Source organism: Herpailurus yagouaroundi, unplaced genomic scaffold, assembly GCF_014898765.1.
Source record: "Herpailurus yagouaroundi ecotype Mexico unplaced genomic scaffold, PumYag 195, whole genome shotgun sequence".
Taxonomy (NCBI): domain Eukaryota; kingdom Metazoa; phylum Chordata; class Mammalia; order Carnivora; family Felidae; genus Herpailurus; species Herpailurus yagouaroundi.
The window spans coordinates 15,084,416-15,098,630 of record NW_024412426.1 but is presented as its reverse complement, the minus strand read 5'-3'; the positions used below and the strand labels follow the sequence as shown (position 1 = coordinate 15,098,630).

General features: G+C 39.3%; 1 protein-coding gene across 8 annotated transcripts in view; it reads left to right on the top strand.

The window, feature by feature from the left end:
* The window catches only part of RASAL2 (RAS protein activator like 2), a 379,294-nt gene that overhangs the window by 225,994 nt on the left and 139,085 nt on the right, over positions 1-14,215 (top strand). The window contains exon 1 of one of the 8 annotated variants that reach the window (XM_040446677.1): positions 10,060-10,325. The exons of the other annotated variants lie outside the window; for them this stretch is intronic. Within the exon in view, the coding sequence (XP_040302611.1) occupies positions 10,313-10,325 (13 nt within the window). The 5' untranslated portion in view covers positions 10,060-10,312. Of the gene's footprint in view, positions 1-10,059; positions 10,326-14,215 lie in introns of those variants that run through there. 8 annotated transcript variants of the gene reach the window in all.

The following is a 14,215-nucleotide window of genomic DNA, read 5'->3' as shown; positions in this document are numbered from 1 at the left end:
TTTGAGGTGTGACATGTTAGGAAACATCCTGTCTCTATATCTCATGACTTTACTCATTTGTTTTTTTCTTTTACTTGCACAGTTTGGCAAATTCCTTCCTTCTAAAGTATGGTCATAATTCACCATTCTGTTATATAATGGAGGTAGAAAAATGAGGATGAAGTTGTTTACACTGTATCTTGAGATTTATTTTTGAGACTTGGTCTAGGTCCTTGGCTGCCCTAGAACCTTTTCCAAAAGGAAAATATGTGATTCAGATACACTGAGCAAAATTAGCTAAACATTGCTTACTTTCTTTAGTTGGTCCCTCACTTGTACTCTCCACCCACTGCTCCCGTTTCTTCTTTTCTTTTTCTTTCTTTCTTTCTTTCTTTCTTTCTTTCTTTCTTTCTTTCTTTCTTTCTTTCTTTCTCTCTCTCTCTCTCTCTCTCTCTCTCTCTCTCTCTCTCTCTCTCTCTTTCTGGTAGTCCAGATTGGCTAAGCTATTTACCAAAGCCTTTTTAGTTTATGTTTCAAACAGAAGGATTTGTGAATCAGATTGGTGGAAAATCTAGTTGGGTTTGTGTCCAAAACAGACTGGAGCTGCCTTCGGGGATGAAGAATGTTTTGTTAAGACCTTCCTGACACCCACCTGTCCTGTGATTTCTATAGTAACAGTGCTCAAGAAGAAAAGAAGCCCTGGAGATTCTCATTAAGGCATTGTGCTTACTGGATTGTTTTGATTACTTACTTTCCTCTGAAATTTACAGCCTATTTTCTTTCCTGCTATGTTCAGAAATTTGAATGTTAACTTTTCCCCCATTTTAATTGATAGTTAATATAACGCAATGAGAAATCCCCATCCTTTTCATTTTTTCCATCTGCTTACAAAATAATTCGTATCTTGTCTGTTTGGCATGTTCTTTCCAACTCTGGAGAGTAGAGAATAATGGTCAAAATTCAAGGTAGAAACGAGTAAAGAATACAAATTCAGAAGATAGAAAGGAAGTAAAAGACTGAATTAGAGAGCTGGTGATAAAGATTATTATTTTATCTCAGTTCATTTTTTCAATTAAAGGCCTTAGATTTTTTTCCCCCTCTTTAATCAGAGTAGTGCCATCAAAGAGTCAAAAACATATTTAAGCAAATCTTTTGTAATTAATTTTCAAAAGTGGGAATCAAAGAGAAGTGTTGCGATGTATGTGTGAGGATGTATATAATGAGGAGCAGGTGATCTGGGGAGAGAGTGAGTGTGAGTGAAAGGAAGAGGAGAGAAAAGACTACATGTAAAAAATATATCAGAATATCATTGGCAGTACACATTACAAGTAGATAAAAATAGCCTTGGGTAGCCACCGTAAGCTAGAGAGTTCTAGATAAGCCTCCCAAAAAAGAAACTGCAGACATGATAGGAGCGAGGAGAAAATTCGGCCTTTTTTTTAAATTTTTTTTTTATTTTTATTTTTATTTTTATTTTATTTTTTTTATTTATTTTGAGAAAGAGTGCCAGCTGGGGAGGGGGCAGAGAGAGAGAGAGAGAGAGAGAGAGAGGGAATCCCAATGTGGGGCTCAATCCCACGAACCAAACCTTGAGATCATGACTTGAAGCCCAAATCAAGAGTCAGTTGCTTAACTGGAGGAGCCACTAAGGCGCACCTAGTTTGGCCTCTTCTAATAAGCTTTAACGTCAGCGATACAACGTAGGGTTATAGGTGAAAGATGAGCTTTTGCAACTTAACTTTGTTACTTGGATTAGTAAATTAGAATTACACTTAATTTTCATAAGCTTTTCCAAGGCTTAGCAATGAATTTAACTGCTCTGATGTATTCATGACTAAATAATACATTCAGGTATTATTTAGTCACCTGCCTGAGTTCAGGCTGCTCCAGCAGAATACTGTAGACTGGGTGGCTTAAACAGCAACCGTTTATTTCTCACAGTTCTGGAGGCCGGCAAGTCCAAGGCTTGGTGTCTGTGGACGGCCCTCTTACGGGTTGCAGACTGCCGACTTCTTGTACCCTCCCATGGCAGAAAGAGGGCATGGGTGGCGGTCTCTGTTATAAAGAACTAATCCCGTAAAGCTCCAAGTGCACATGACTTCTAAACTGAAATTGTATTCCAAGTTAAAGTATCTGTCAAGTAATAGAAGAGGTAAATCCAGAAGGACGGAAAGATGACAAAGGGAATCCCCAGAATATTGGTGTAGTCCCAGAATGGCAATCATGTAGCTGGCTGAGGGAGCATCCGGTGATGAATGAAATTCTTGCTATTAAAGATGCAACTTCATGCATCATTTAGAGAACTTCTTTACCAAACAACAGCATGTTTGGCACTCATAGCACTTAGTAAGTATTGAGTACAATTAAACATTGAACAACAAAGCACGATATGTTTTCAGCATTTTCCAATCCATCGTATTCTTTTAAATTTCATGTTTCCATGTATGGGTATGAAGTAAAATTTGAAATGTACATCATGAAAGTTTTAAGAAATTTGGAAGGTTTGTGGGTGATAATTTTAATTATGCAGCAACTGATGTTATAGGTTACAGGGTGGTCCATAATAATCAAACTTCACAAATTCAAGCTAGAACTTCTCCAAGGATAAAACTGTATTTTAAAAATCACTGCTGTGGCCTGACTTTCTTTTGCCAATGAGATGGAAACAGTTGTATTTATTTTCTAACAGGAGGGGGAAAGGGATGTCTCCAGTCCCCATGTGTAGATGTCCCTGTTCTTACTTGTCTGGATGGCCTCCTGAGAGATGTAATACTGAGAGTGTGATTCTGCCCTCAGTTACCAATGACTGTTTCCTTAGCAAATCCATTAATCTCTCTTGTATCTCTCAAGTTTTGTCACCCATAAAATGCCGTTCAAATATTAGACTTCCCTGAAATATAACTATTTTTCCACCTACTTTTGTTGCCTGTCAATACGACATTTTCAGACCAGCTTGTTAAATACATTATTTCATTTTAAATTAGTTAAAATCCAAGGCGTTTGTTCTTTAAGCTTACTGTATCCTGGGGCAGATTTATCTGTTAGTAGTAACCACATTTGAAAGTAGGTTAAAGAATAGTATCGCCACAGGGGGTGGCTCAGTCACTTAAGCATCTGACTCTTGATGTCGGCCCAGGTCATGATCTTGCAGTTCATGGAATCCATCCCCATGTAGGGCTCTGTGCTAACAGCGTGGGGCCTGCTTGGGATCTCTCTGTCCCTCTCTCTCTCTCTCTCTGCCCCTCCCTTGCTCATGCTCTCTCTCTCTTAAAATAAATAAATAAACAAAAAAAAATTTTTAAAGAATAGTATGGCCACAATAACCGTAGGTCTTGAATATGCCAGAAACTAAGATCTTTGTTTTTATTGGAATTTATTGCTGTGTCACTGAAACACATCTCTCATAGAAGATTTTCAAGTTTTTTATTGGTAGTGAACACTTTTTTTGTCTTTAGCTTCAACAGTAATAAATTTAGATATCAGAGTTTATTGCCAAGAGAAAATACGCTATCCCTTGCGATAGAGGAATTTGGCTTGTTTCAAAGCAAAGGGTAAATCCTTGCATGTGGCATTTGTACTGCTGAACTGCATTGTGGGTTTTCTGCAGGGTCACTGTTTTGGAATTGATCATGAATTGATTACATGCCTCATGCTATAATTCTGGCACCTTTTATACTATTTGATTATGCCTTTTCTGAAAGAATATGTAATTCATTTCTTCTCTCTTTAAGTTTACTTATTTATTTTGAGAGAGAGAGAGAGCAAGAGAGAGCAAGCAGGGTAGGGACAGAGAGAGGGAGAGAGAGAAAATCCAAAGCAGGCTCCCCACTGTCAGCACAGAGCCCCATTTGGGCTCGAACTCATGAACCGTGAGATCATGACCTGAGCTGAAATCAAAAGTCGGATACTTAACCGACTGAGCCACCCAGGTATCCCTCTAATTCATTTCTTGTAGTATAGACCGTGTGTGTGTGTGTGTGTGTCTGTGTGTGTGTGTACAAGGGAAAAAGAATAGCCATACAACTGAGAAAAGGGGCCCCTCATTCTCTGGAATCGGATTTCAAGATTGACTGGATATTTCCTGAGAACACACAATCTGGGGCCAAGTGATTGAGAATATCTGTCTTCTCCTCTCCTCACTTATTCTCTTCTGTCTTCTATTCACTTCTTTCCCCCGTATTCTAGGAGCCAGATGTTCAGAAAACATTCCACGTTATCACTCAAAGTTACCATTCTCAAGCCAGGAGCTGCTGCTCAGCGTGTGGGTAATACAGCTGTGTCCACTTGCTGAAATAAATGAAAAAGCACAAGTAGAAAGAAATGCAGTGTATCGTTCCAATAGATGTATGTTTCATGACCTCTGGATTCATAGACTGTGAAGAAAAGAGCCACGGCTGGTGATAAACCTAATCTGGAACAATATACAAGCTTTTTTATAAAATTGATAACATTATAGAAAATTTGGAAGAATACAGAGAGCTACAAAGAGGAAAAATAACAACCCCAAAATGCCACTTAAGGTAAATTTGGAGAAGTAGTTCAGTTCAATATACCATAGTGGTTAAGAGAAAGCACTCCAGAGCCAAATGAAGTGTGGATTCTGGTTCTACCAGCTTGTGACCTTGGGCAGGTTACTCACTCAAACCTGTCTGTGTCTCCATTTCTTCATATGTAAAATGGGCAAAATAATAGCATTTGTTTATTAAATATTTTTTTAATGTTTATTTATTTTTGGGAGAGACAGAGTACAAGCGAGGAGGGGCAGAGAGAGGGAGACACAGAATCTGAAGCAAGCTCCAGTGTCTGAGCTGTCAACATAGGGCCCAACATGGGGCGCAAACTCACCCACCATGAGATTGTGACCTGAGCCGAAGTCGGACGCTTAACTGACTGAGCCACCCAGACGCCCCCCGCCCCCACTGCTTTTTTTAAATTTTATTTTTTTATTATTATTTTAAATAAAAAAAAAATGGGTTGTTTACCTTAAAATTCTTTTTCCTAGTGGGCGCCTGGGTGGCTCAATTTGTTAAGTATTTGACTCTTGATTTCATCTCAGGTCCTGGTCTCTCGATTCATGGATCAAGCCCCACATTGAGCTCTGTGCTGACAGCATGGAGCCTGGTTAGGATTCTCTCTCCCCCGCAACCCCTCCCACTTGTGCTCTCTCTCTCTCTCTCTTGCTCTCCCCAAAATAAATACACATTAGGAAAAAAAGAATTCTTTTTCTTGTGAAACTGCTGTTAGAATCTTCTAATTTTTTTCCTTGGTTTTTTTTTTTTTTTTTTTTTGTTGTGTTTTTGACTTACCTCTTGGAGTTCTACTAGATTTTAGCTTGCTGTAGTTAGTTGTAAGGGAATAATGGAAATTGAGTGAAACTGAATGAACCTGAGGCATGCAGTAGTATTTTAAATTACGTAGTACATGTAAATGTTGTTGTGTTAGTGGTATGCTAAAGATGACTGTACCATAACGTCTATGCCTTCTCTAAGTGGATTTGCGAATTTTCTTTAAAACTAAGACAAAAATGCTACTGACTATATTTTCTGGAAACTAATATGTGCATTATACGGGGAAGGTGGACCAATAGTACCTCAGTTGTGGTAGCGGATTAGCTTCACAGGAAATCGACAGGCCTCACAGATAATTGTATTTATGTTTTGAAGCCCCTGAAGAAAATGAGTTTTTGAAAGCCTTTTGGAAGTACAATTTAAGCTGTCTTTTTAAATGAAGAGAGACAATATCGCAGGCGCATCCTTGGCTCTCTGAGCACATTGGGAGATATTAGCCACTAATATCCAACTCTATCCCCAAATGCTTTTAGTTGTTCTTTGTTGTTTATTAATGGTTTTTTTTTTCATAGAAATAGACGTGTTACTTTTGTACCTGTAACATATTCTTACCCATATGATGAAAGAAAACTAGAAAAAGATTTGCTTGTACTTTTCCACTTGAGTTTAGCTTATTTTTCTTCAAAGTGGGGTCCTATTCATATGAGTGCCTGGGTATTAGGAAGCCGACTGATCTTTGATTTTACCTGCACCCTCCAATGCTTCCTCTCTGCCAGTTGCCATTTCAGGTAAGGAAATGCAGGGCACTAAGCTGCCGTGGCTAGAAGAGCAAGGTAGAGCTCTCCTGCTTAGCCAGAAGTCTGGGAAACATTGTGTGGCTGTCTTACTGGTCACTTCATGGTATCTGCCTTTTCTAAACACTAAACCCCACGACTAATAGGCCTTCAAGTCTTTATAATGCTTTTTTATCAGAAGGGAAGGGTATATGTATGTGTGCTTGTTGTGGGCCCGTCCTGTACAAATAAACTGAAATAAAAATTAGAATTTCAGAAGCACTTCTGAAAAAGTGGGTGACCTTAGTGTTTGTTGTTCCAATTATAGACAATGATTTCCTTTTCTAAAATGAACTCTGGAAAGAATGCAGTGGGAAGACCACAATATCAGAATGCCAGTCTGGTTTGTGGGGAGACCTTAATAGAAATTGGGTTTATGGTTAGAAGCAGCTGTGTCTCTGATCACCTGCTGTTCAAAGGAGGGAGCACACACATAGCGGCTGGTGTATACCTCAGCTTGCCTGCTGCCGGCACGTGTTTGTGCTTGGAAGAGGAGAAGATAGGTGTTAACAGGGATTTTTTTGTTTGTTTACTTGTTAACTTGTTTGATAAGAAGTAAAACTAATGTGCGTGTCATTTGTAATTATGTGCGGTTAGCCTCCATAGTAGCACAACACATGGCCGTGGGTTCACAGAAGGTGAAAATTACTCCAACAAGCAACTTCCACGGATCAGGATTCTACCTAGTGCGAGTAGGTCCTAATTAGCTAAATGATGAAATGACTGTCTTCCCTTGATATATAATTCTTCAGGCTTCACGTAGTCACTTGAAAGCATACAAGCCTGAGATATATTCCCTTACGTTCTTGTTTCAGCACATGACATATATAGTGCTAGGCTCTGGCATCAGAAGGTAGGTAGGTGTGCGTGTGCTCCCTGTCCTCAAGATACTGCAAAGTCCTCCTGACTTTAGATACTTATAACAGGTTTGACAAGTGAGATATATCCTTTCATCCATCTGTCCATCCGTCCGTCTTTCATTCCTTAAGTACCTGCTAATGCCAGACCTTGTTCTAAGCTCTGTGAATAAGCCAAAAATAAGACAAAGCCTCCACTCCCCACCCCCACCCCCACCCCCACCACTCCCCATCTACCTCACATTCCAATGGGGAAAGAGCATTGAACATCAGTTCGTAATATAATGTTAGGTAATGGTGAGGGTTATGAAGAGAAAAAATAGTGCAAGGCATAAAAAAAAGTACAGGGGAGAATGTGATCAACTCTGAGTAGGAAATAAGGTAAAGAAAATAATTTTAGGGGCACCTGGGTGGCTCAGTCGGCTCAGCGGCCGACTTCGGCTCAGGTCATGATCTCGCGGTCTGTGAGTTCGAGTCCCGCGTCTGGCTCTGTGCTGATAGCTCAGAGCCTGGAGCCTGTTTCAGATTCTGTGTCTCCCTCTCTCTGACCCTCCCCCATTCATGCTCTGTCTCTCTCTGGCTCAAAAATAAATAAATGTTAAAAAAAAATTTTTTTTAAAAAGAAGAAAAGAATTTTAAATCTGGTTGAAGGATAAATAAGAGTGGACCAATTTCCTGTTGTCAACAGTGGTCCTCAGATTTAATCAGGTATAAAAAAGTGCTTTTTGCAGGACACAATAATGTGTTGTTATAATTAACCGTCAGGTATCTGAAAATGTCATTATTGATCTGAATTTGAAATCACGCTAGGCTTCTTTAAGGTTAATTAACAGTAGCAGGTTCTAACATTTAAAAATATGCTTAAGAAGAAAAACCTCACGCTTGAGAAAATTGTATAGGTGAACTTTTTCTGTCATTTGGGAAAAGATTGCTGTTATTCTGTTTTCTCATCAGAACAGTAGCGTTGTTCAGTAACACAGTCTGAGAACTGCACTGTGGTCTGTTCATCGAATGGACAGTCACCTGTGTGGGAAGAGTTGGGATTCACTGTCTCTTGTCGCAGGGAGCCCTTGCAGAAAGCTATTTCCAAGGGCTCTGGCTTGTTTTTATTGACCTGAAATCTCTCTGCCTCGTAACTTAGACCTCGCTATCCTTAGTTCTAACTCTCGAGTCGAATTATGGGAATAACGATCTATTTCTTAGAAATATTCATAGAAATAACAAGTAAAAATAGTTTCAGAGGACCTTGCACAAGATTAAGGTCGATTATAAATGACAGTCAATACTGATAACGTTGTGTTGCCTCTGGGGAGAAGAGGGTGCAGGTTGTCGGTGTGTTGTCGTACAGGGCGAGGTGGGAATCTGTGGTCTGAAAGTCCTCCTCGTCAGAGCCATAGTTTGTTCCTTTCTGTATACCTTTTGTTTATGCCTTTCTTTCTCTGTGAGTCTTACCTGAGTAGCTTAAAAGGAGTAGTTCATCTGAAGTAGAAACAGGAAACCAAAAGTATAGGCAGAGGAAAATGCAATCTTAAGACATTAATGATTCTTCAAGGAAGATGAGACTAGATAACCAAAACCAAATTAGATGGTGTTAAAGTAGACTTTAAATTTAAGTCTTTGGGGCGCCTGGGTGGCTCAGTCAATTAAGCGTCCGACTCTTGGTTTCAGCTCGTGTCATGGTCTCACTGTTTGTGAGTTTGAGCCCTGCATCGGGCCCTGGGCTGTCAGTGTGGAGCCTGCTTGGGGTTCTCTGTCTCCCCCCTCTCTCTGTCCCTATCCTGCTCGTGCTCGCTCGCTCTCTCAAGGTAAATAAACATAAAAAATAAATAATAAATAAATGTAAGTCTTTTTGAGATTTAGGGAGAAAAAAAGGACCATACATATTTCACACAACCTATGTATATTTATAATACGCATATCTCTGAGTACATATGTATATCTAGATCGCAAGTGATATATTACATCTAAATATATATATAAATATAGCTGGATGGAGTATATGTCTTTCTGTGAGCTGTTTGTTTAGTGGTAGATAACAGATTGATACTGTGCTCTTCTCATATCTGTCCTGTTCCTCTGTCTGGAGTGGCAGGTAGGATCTGCTCAGCGATTCAAACTGTGAATATTTTAATTGATCAATCGTGACCTGCTAACCTCGGCAACTGAGCAGCTGCATAATGTGTTAGGTCGTCATACCAATTATTAAGATTACATCATTGACCTGCCTTCCATTTTTTTGGAACATAGTGGGGGAAAAACGCTAGATGTATGTCGGACTTTAAAATAAGTTGAGATGATGACTAAGAACAGTGATATCATCTATAATTTCATCACATCTAGTCGACTTAAGTAGTTAAGAGCCACTCAGTTTATACAATTACTTTTTTCTTTATTTTTAAAGTAAAGTACCAGCTTAAGAGCTGAATGAAGGGTTTTAGGGATATACAGTTTTTCTTTTCTAAATTTGAAATACTTCTGCTGTGTCAGGGTGATCCACAGAGTGAATTTAATATAGTAATATGTGCATTAGCAGATATATACTTCTGCGTACACTACATTAGTTCTAAGATATTTACCCGGTTTGTGTACTTTGAAAGGTTCGTGTTTTAATTCATCATAAAAACATTCAAAATGAAAATCTCTGAAATTTGTATTGTTTTTCATTTCCCTAAAATATGACAGATTTTGAAATAGATTGATTTTTAAAAAAGGAGTCTTTTTTTTTTTTAATTTTTTTTTTTCAACGTTTATTTATTTTTGGGACAGAGAGAGACAGAGCATGAACGGGGGAGGGGCAGAGAGAGAGAGAGACACAGAATCGGAAACAGGCTCCAGGCTCCAAGCCATCAGCCCAGAGCCCGACGCGGGGCTCGAACTCACGGACCGCGAGATCGTGACCTGGCTGAAGTCGGACGCTTAACCGACTGCGCCACCCAGGCACCCCAAAAAAGGAGTCTCTTTTTTAACACGCAGCGAGGCACACAGCCACCCTACTGCCCCTTGGGACAGGAAAAAAACCCGAATTTCCTAGCTTGGCCCGTCCATCGCTTCTCCTGAAGTAGATTGCCCGCCCCCAGCGCTGCCAGAAGAGGTGCAGTGAGTAAGGAAGGGCGCCTACTGTTTAGTGCTCTGTGGCAAAAGGACTGGGGAAGAGAAAAAAAGGATTACGTTTGACTGGTGTTGGCTCTGGCTTTTCTGCATTCCAAACCGTCTGAGGCACAGAGCGAGAGCAAAAGAGAGGGAGAGCCGGAGCGCCAGCCAGCGCGAGCATGGGCGAGGACAGGATACAAGTGTTTTGAGTTTCTGACTGGCATGCCGGAAGGATCATGTCAGCAACACCCAGAAACTTCGCAGAATGCAGACCCCAGGTAAGAGCTCCTCGAGTCTGTCTGAGTCGGAAAGGAAGTTTGGATATATTTAAAGGGAACGTGGAGATTTATTTTTTATTACGCAGACGCAGTGGCTGCTAACCTTTATGATTATTGGCTTTAAAGAAATAGGTGGGCTTTCATTCCTGTCAGTTCACAGGAATATCGTGTGGAGGCTCTCGGCATGCCAGTACAAAAATCAGCACAAGACGAGCCATTTGAGAAACTAAGATAAATTAAAAGGGCAACGGTCATAGCAAAGTGTTAACAATGCAGCATTTACTTGTTCTTTTAATAATTTGAAGTGGACTCTTATTCTGGATCTTACCCAGAATTCTTTATGAGATGTTAAGATGACTGGAAATGGATGCAACTCTTTTCTCTCTGAGGAAGACAAAATATATTGACCATCAATAAGAACTTAACAGTCTTGCTTGAGTCTCAGAAGCACGTAAATAAATGTGTCATTCAGAAAGTTCAACAGGTTGGATCCGTACATAACAGTAGAGCATTCAAATGAGAACTTGGCTTGTTCTTTCTGCCCAGGCTAGACTTTTAATATCTTTTGCCAATAGAAGACAAGTTAGGGTCTTTAACCAGTTAGCCCACTGAAAATTAAATCTGAAAGAGATTTTAGAGCTCATCTAGAGGCCAATCTCTACATTTTCAGTAAGAACATCGAGGTCTAGGGGATTTAGTGCTTGCTCAAGATCACAGATGTAGAAACAGAATTGAAATGAAAATCCCTATCTCCTGATTTTCAGTTTACTGTGGTTATCATGGTACCGGTTACAGTTAGGTTTTATATTTTATCTGTGCTGTATCTGTCGGCCTCAAGTGCCATAAATTACTGCATAAATAGACAAATGCATCCTCATAAACCTAGATTAAAATCTTGTGGGAAGGAGATATTGGGGGCTGGATGTCATCAAATCAATACTAATATCATGCTCTTGATCAAAAATATATAACAAAGTATCAGAAAAAAATGGCTTTCAGTTAAGGAAAACGGCTATGATTTACATGTTGTTATATACGCGGTTACATAGCTGTGGCATATTCTGAATATTTGTATATGAAATTGAAACTCTTTCAAATTGACTTTAGTATCTCCTAAAGACTTTAGGACTTAGCAATTTCCTGTATACTTTAAGTTAGTAAAGGTTGTATCTAATTTTTTTACTTGTATCTATTACTAGAGGCAAGAAATCGTTCCGTGTTCACTGCCTTTCCTATGTTTATTTTTTTAAATGTGAGACAACAGTTTTAAATTATCCAACAGTTTGGACCGATCGCTTTCTTATCCAAGGCCCAGCTCTGTTTCTCTCCATTTAAAAGGGTCCTCTGTTACTTCACTTCATGAATTGTGTGTTAGAGGATAACTTAAGTGGAGAATCTCGAGAGTCACCACAGACAGTGAACATCTGTCTTCATACATTTTCATTTAGTCTCTAAAAAGGGTTGCTGCCCTTTCCATTTTTGTGCAGACCATTGTGGGGTTGAGAGAGGCCACACTATCCCTAGTGAGCTAAATAGTAGAGATAGCCGCTGTCAAAAGGATCTGTCATGGCTCTTAACAGCTCCTGGGAACAAGTTAGCTCCATTTGGCTGTAAGCACAGTGCAAGGATGTGGCCCTTTTGTGTTACAGCCTGACCTGCTCATTCCAGTTTTTGACCGGGCCTGTGTGGTGATTTACAAGTCTGTGTGGGATGAGCAGTAAGTTGTAAGGAATGGTTTCATTACCGCTCTCGGCTATCGGAAACCAAATTACAAAGTCCCACCCAGTGGGAAACAAGAGACGGTTTGTCTTAGTGCAGAATCCATTATTTAAGCACACTGTTTATAAGAGGACTTGATGACTGTGAACATGAGGACATAATGCTCTACCCAGTTAGCAGTGCCCGTGTGGCATTGCACACTGCTGGGCTTTGTCTCTGGTCTTTTATGGTTCGTGGAGTATGTGAACGGGTTGCCATGATATGTGTGTGTATTGTGTGTATGTGTGTGTGTGGGTGTGTGTGTGTGTGTGTGTGTGTGTGTGTGGTGTGTGAGAGAGAGAGAGAGAGATACTAAGATGGACATTTGGCCTGAGTATATTTCTCCATGTCAGAAACAGTCAGAGGTCATTCATCTAGTGCTGGTATTTTACTGACCTAACTTGAAAGAAACTATTTTATTAACCAAACTAACCATTCTAAAACTCACTACCATGCCTTAGAAAGAGAAAATATTAGAAGGAAACACATATTCCTTTTTCTCTGAATACAGCTGTAAGATTATGCATGTTTATACTTTCTGTGTTAAAGAAAAGCAGTCATAAGGTGCCCATTTTATGACTAAAGATAATATCTAAATGGAAGTAGAATGGGTGAAGTGAAATGAGTAGCATGAGAAAAGAAACTCTCATGGATGTGAAATAATTCTCTTTGGACCAGTGTTTTCTTGAAGGCAGACTCATTTTCACTCTTCATGGTTTTTCCTTGATACTGATTTCTTTAAAGTGTTTTTTTCGTGAAATATATATCTCTGTCTCCATAGAAATACAGTTCGTATACTAAATTCTCAGAGTAAAGAGCCCTGTAACATAGCTATGACATTTGTCATAATTTCATTTACAAGATTGGCTCTGGGTGATTAAAACTTTTGTCTCTTTCAAAGGACTTGCTCTTTCTCCTTTTTCACTATAGTTTCTTTCTACCTCTTAGGTATAATTTTGTGTTTTGTATCCCAGTTAAAACCTTAAGAATGAAATCTTTTCAGACAAAAGTGAAGACAAAAGACAGACCAAGAGCAAGGGCTTGAGGCTGGACATGCAAAATGCTCTCAGTTGTCAAATTAATTCTCCACTCATAAAAGTTACCTGATTATTCACTCAAAACTCTGGGAATCCTTTTATGTATACAACATGGATGGATTTCCCCTTCTGCTTCATTCTTGACCTTCACTAGCCTCTGGAGAGAAAAAGTGTTACACTCTGGTTTTGTTCTTTCTCTTCTCTTCTGTTCTTTTATGTTCTCGTGCTCTCTAGTCGTTGCTCCTGGTGGTTCTTGTTTTTAGTTCCCTGTATATCAGTTTTAATAAAGAAACAGGTGACTATTGTGAAATCAAGTTCACCAGATTCTTACACTCGAGTTGCATAAACTTCCTTAAAATATGTAGTTCTTAGTGCAGAGAGGGAAACAAAATGATTATGTTCTGTTGTTTACTACTGAACTGTGATTAAAAAAATGAGTCATGACTCAGCAATATGACTTCTGTTATAGTTGTCTTTTTCTTCTTCTTCTTCTTCTTCTTCTTCTTCTTCTTCTTCTTCTTCTTCATTTTATTTATTTATTTATTTTTTTGTGCTCATTGGGATTCAGTCTACCAGATTCCACATTTAATTATGGGTATGATCTCAGCTTGTGTTTGGAAGCCTCAAGCATTGCCAGTGATAATACTTTCTTTGTACATACTTGACAAGTAGGAGAGATTTACTGAATCAGTCATTAAAATTCAGATGAAGGTCTTTATCTTTTCTAGTGTCCTCCTTGTGCCTACTCAGACTTTACCATTCAGTTGAATTAGGAGTACTATGAAGTTAAACACTGGAGAGAGAGCCAGTGAGTTCTTGTCAATAATTTGACTCTGTAGAGAGTCTGTATTTCCGTCATTCTCAGGTTTACGGTATTTTAGGAATAAATGAATTGCTGAAGCAGCAACTTGAAAAGTTATTTTAAGTTACAGCAGTCCTGTTCTTTGAAGAAGAAACTACCTGGTCCTGCTTGCTCTTTCTTGACAGGATTTCTAAAGTAAGCAACTTAAGATGCCAGGATCAGGCAAGGGTCATTCAGGATCAGGTGTCACGCAGTCAACCTGTTGGACGAGTTGCTAACTCTGATGTCTTGCA